The 4,968-nt window shown below is 37.1% G+C and overlaps 1 protein-coding gene across 1 annotated transcript in view; it reads right to left on the minus strand.

Annotated features, from left to right (window-relative positions):
• The window catches only part of TBC1D4 (TBC1 domain family member 4), a 305,464-nt gene that overhangs the window by 93,228 nt on the left and 207,268 nt on the right, over positions 1 to 4,968 (minus strand). Inside the window, exons 6-7 of the mRNA XM_007941498.1 lie at positions 1,738 to 1,829; positions 1,345 to 1,455 (exon numbers count right to left, since the gene is read on the minus strand). Of these exons, the coding sequence (XP_007939689.1) occupies positions 1,345 to 1,455; positions 1,738 to 1,829 (203 nt within the window). The remainder of the gene's footprint in view (positions 1 to 1,344; positions 1,456 to 1,737; positions 1,830 to 4,968) is intronic.

The following is a 4,968-nucleotide window of genomic DNA, read 5'->3' on the forward strand; positions in this document are numbered from 1 at the left end:
ATGGGCTCAAGTATAGCAGGGATTGTGGGGCTGGTGCGGGATCGGGCAGTGTTTCGTTCTGCTGTGCATGGGGTCGCTATGAGTCGGAAACGACTCGATGGCACTTAACAACAACAACAAAGCACACAGCTTGGCTCACAGAAGTTCTCAAAAGGTGCTTGTTCAATGACTAAATGACCAAATGGCTAATCAAGTAACATGTCATTTGTTTTGAATATATGTTGAAACAAAAATACAATCTGAACTAGTGTAATTAAGAGGAGCTCTGGTTGTATAGTAGTTAAGCCATTTGGGTGCTAACCAAAAGGGCAGTGGTTCGAACTCATTAGCTGCTCCAGGGAAGAAAGATGAGGCAGTCTGCTTCTGTAAAGATTTACTCCCTTGGAAACACAATGGGGTGGATTTTGGTTTGTTTTTTGAGTGTTACTAAGAGGTAACTGGGAGCTCTGGTAAAGTAGTGTCCATGGCACTTGACTGCTAACTAGAAGACTGCCAGTTCAAACCCACCAGCCACTCCTTGGAAGGAAGGCTGGGCAATCTACTTTCGTAGTAATACCACCTCGGAAACCCAAGGAGGGGTCGCTATGAGTCAGGTCTGACTTGATGGCACATAACAACAACAACAAGAGGTAATTATGTCATGATTCTCCTTTGATGCTGTTGCTGAAGACCTTGCTGTATCTCTGTGCAGCTGGAAATACATTCTCACCCACATGGACAAAACTACCATCCTTCAGTTTGCAGCCAGGGCTGCTACTTACATAAAACTATGCCCTCACTATTCACCATTCACCATTCAGGCTATCTGAAGTTTTTGTCCCTGGGTGATACAAATATTTAACCTCTTGTCCACTAGCCCAAAGGTTGGTGGTTTGAACCCATGGTGATATACTTCTGAAAGGGTCACAGGCTTAAAAACCTAATGGAGCAGGTCAACTCTGCACACAGGGGGTCACTGTGAGTCAGAACTGACTCGACAGCAACTAACAACAACAGCAGCATTTTTTAATAAAATAAAATGTCCATAAGAAATTGAAATAAAATAACAGACTAATATAACTTTCACTCTAAATCATCAACATTTGTTATCCTGCTTTATACTAGAAACCACAAATGTTTTTACATTTTAAAACCCTCATTACTTTATTTCCATGGGACAACGTCTGCTAAAATTTTCTATAAAAACCCTAACTTGCTGGGAAAAAAAAGTGTGTTATGATATTTGCTCTCAAGAAGTAAGTGTTCAAAGTAAAGAAACTCCTCCTTCATCCTCACAAAACATTTTGTAATATTTTGACTAAATATAAAACAAACAAAAAAACAGACAAGAAGAAAACATCTCACCGATGGGCCTTCTCCAATGTGAGTGTGTGCCTTCTGCTTGGTTTCACACAACTGCCTCAAATGTAAAATCACAAGTTCATTTTCTTCCTGGTCACTGACTGGCTTCATTTTCTGTTGAACAGACAAACCAAGAGCACAGATGATGGCAACACGGAGCCCCTCATTTAATTTTATTCTCACTTGCTTTGATCATTTTGGCAGACAAACAAACATACATAAAGCTAAGATTTCAACTACTCTTAAAAGCAAAACCACCAATAGTATTCTAGTTACTATTAAATATAACTGCATACTATGTATCTTTGACTTCAGACAGAGGAGTGAAAAGGGAGTCATAAAAACAGGATTTGACTCTCATTGCTTAATTTTAGACATAAGCATAAATGATGTTACCTGAACACGTTCAAAGATGTCAGCTTGTTCATTATCTGTCAAAGATGAGAGATGCCTCTGTATTACCAGCTTAGCTCTTGGGGGATAGAGACCTAAGAAAAATGATTGGGAAGAATATTAAACAGAATTGAACAGCAGAGATCTAAATAATATATAATATAAAAACCATTGCAGCTCACCACTTAGGCAGCAGGCACTATTAACTCTTCTCAAAGAGACATGTTACTGCCTATGACAAATCTTGGGACACTACACTAAAATGACTAAAACGAGACAGAAAATCTCCTTACCAAAACGGACAGCTTCTGACAGTGACCCTGCAGTCAATTATAACCAAGAATTTTTAAATGATACCAAGTTGATAGTACAAGTGGATATCATTTAACTTTCTAACAAACTTAATGATAGAAATGCATAGCTGAATTCAGATTATCTTAGTTGATGGCATGAAAATATAAGCTAAACTTTAGCCATGGCCAATATCTCTAATCAAAAAACATGACATCCAAAGAAGAAAGACTAACTTATTATAAGGCAGAGTGATAGCTCAGACTAGAATCTCTTTCCCTCATGCAGCTCTTGTTCTGGTGGGACTAAAACTTCAAGGGGAGCAATCATATTTAGTGACATTTTTATGGTTATCATTTTACCTAGAATATTTTTTTACTTTTAAACCACAGTATTTGTAAATCTACTGCATTTTTAAACATACTTTATATTAAGTCCTTGGGCAAGACCTTTTTCCACAAAAAACATTTCTGTTTTTATAATTTTGAAAAAGGAAACATTTAATTCATATTCACAATGGTTCAACTGACCATTTGTTTTTAAGGAACAGAACCTGCTTTACATAGCTAACTGAACCAAACCCACTGCCATCGAGTCAATTCCAACTCATAGTGACCCTACAGGTCACAGTAGAACTGTCCCCTAGAGTTTCTAAGGCTATAATCTTTATGGAAGTAGACTGCTTCATCATTCTGTTGCATAGCGGCTGTTGGGTTCAAACCATTGACCTTTTGGTTAGCAGTCAAATGCTTTAACCAATGCACCACCAGAGCTCCCTTTACATTTACCATTAAGTGGTAATAATACTATACTTTGATTAAATAGAGGATATCTAACTATATGTCATATTTAATAAACCTTATAGGTAGGCTGCCATTTGAAACCCTTTCTCGGCTTATAGTTAAAGAACTACATGATATTAAACCATACTTTGAATATTTTCTATGTATTCATATTTCATTTACATAAAGTCAGACAGAAAATTCATTAAAAATCATTTTTCACAGGAAAACAACAAATGCTGGTAAAGATGTAGAGAAACTGGAACACTTATTTATTGCTGATGAGAATGCAAAATGGTATAGCCACTAGAGAAAACAGTTTGGTGGTTCCTCAAAAAGTTAAAGAAAGAACTACCATATGACCCCCAGATTCCACCCTTAGTATGCTCAAGAGACTTGAAAGCAGCGACACAGATACATGGACACCAATGTTCACAGCAGCACTATTTATAATTTCTAAAAGGTAGAAACAACTTAAATGGCCACCAACAGACAAAGGGATAAATAAAATATGGGATATACATACAATGGACTACTACTCAGCTACAAAGAGAAAGGAAGTCCTAATACATGACACAACATGGATGAACTTTGAAAACATTACGCTGAGTAAAGTCAATCACAAAAGGACAAGTATTATATGATCTCACTTATATGAAATATCTACAATAGGTAAATGTATAGAGACCCAATTGATTGGTGGTTACCAGGGGCAGAAGGAAAGGTAAAAAGGGGAGTTGTTGCTTGGGAAGCACTGATTTTCTGTTTATGCTGATAGAAAACTTGGCAACTGATACTGGTGATGGTTATACAGCAAGTTAAATGTAACAGATGTCACTAATCTGTACAGATGAAAACCATTAAACTGGCAAATGCTGTTATATACTTTTATAATAAAAAAATACTTTCTTACAATTTATTGTGCTGAGTTGCATCACAGAATTCTAAAATAAACAGTATAATGGACTATATGTACCCTGTGTTGTTATTTAATTGTACATGTTTCTAAATATATATATAAATATTGAAAGCTGATTGACATAAACTGACAGGATTGTCTCAGGCACTAAAATTCATTTTTTATGGCATGATGGCACTCATTATTATGGCTTATTATCTTGCTGGAAAAGTTTCCTTAGGAAGCTTCCCAAACAATATATTAAAAATTGATCCATAATGACTGTTTTGTTTACTATTCAAATGGACTGCTCAGCATGCCTTAGAGAATAAAAGAGTTCAAAGTGGAGAAGAAAGGTAAAAAGAGTACTTATTTGAAATACATAACTAAATTCAGACAGAGGCTAGGAATTTCAGTAGAGGAATTAGACACAGCAAGAGTCTGTCTTTTCAAACTGTATACACTTCCTCCACCACAAATCTAATTGACATTCTCTTTTCCCCCAATTTAGAATCACTTACTAGTGAATTACTGATATTGGGAGTCATGTAAGGATCCATGGAGGCACAGCAGTTAAGCACTTGGCTGCTGACCAGAAGGTTCATGGTTCAAACCCACCATCAGCTCCACAGGAGAAAAGACTTGGTAATCTTCTCATGTGAAGATCACAGCCTGGGAAACCCTAAGGGGCAGTTCTACTCTGTCCTCCAGGGTCACTATGAGTCAGAATAGTCTCAATGGCACACAACAACATACATTAATGTAGGAAAAAAAGTATGTTAGCATAGGAGAAAAAAAGATTTGAGGATAACTGTTCCATCTCTATCATTCACATCACTTCCATCTCAGAGTCTAAGGTTTGGTCCTTAGGAGTTCCACTGAGACACAGTCTCATGGAGTCACTCAGCCGACAGAAATGGCTGACTTTGTTCCTTCCACTCTAAATGGTAGTTTAAATGGTGAGGGTCAACAAAGGTATTGTGATTAGGGTACCAGAACACATACCTATATATGCTTTCTTGTATTTTTTTTTCATTAAAAATAGAACTCCTTGTTAATGTAGCCAAACATATTGACAGGAATACCATAATTTTGAGTAAGTAAAATGAAATACTGACATCTATAGGGAGCTCCGGTGATGTAATGCCTACGGCATTTGCCTGCTAACCAGAAGGGTGGCAGTTCAAACCCACCAGCCACTCCTTGGAAGGAAGACTGGGCAATCTACTTCCATAGAGATACTGCCTCAGAAACCCAAGGACA

Source organism: Orycteropus afer, unplaced genomic scaffold, assembly GCF_000298275.1.
Source record: "Orycteropus afer afer isolate SDZICR_OR568_19922 unplaced genomic scaffold, OryAfe1.0 scaffold00081, whole genome shotgun sequence".
Lineage (NCBI taxonomy): Eukaryota > Metazoa > Chordata > Mammalia > Tubulidentata > Orycteropodidae > Orycteropus > Orycteropus afer.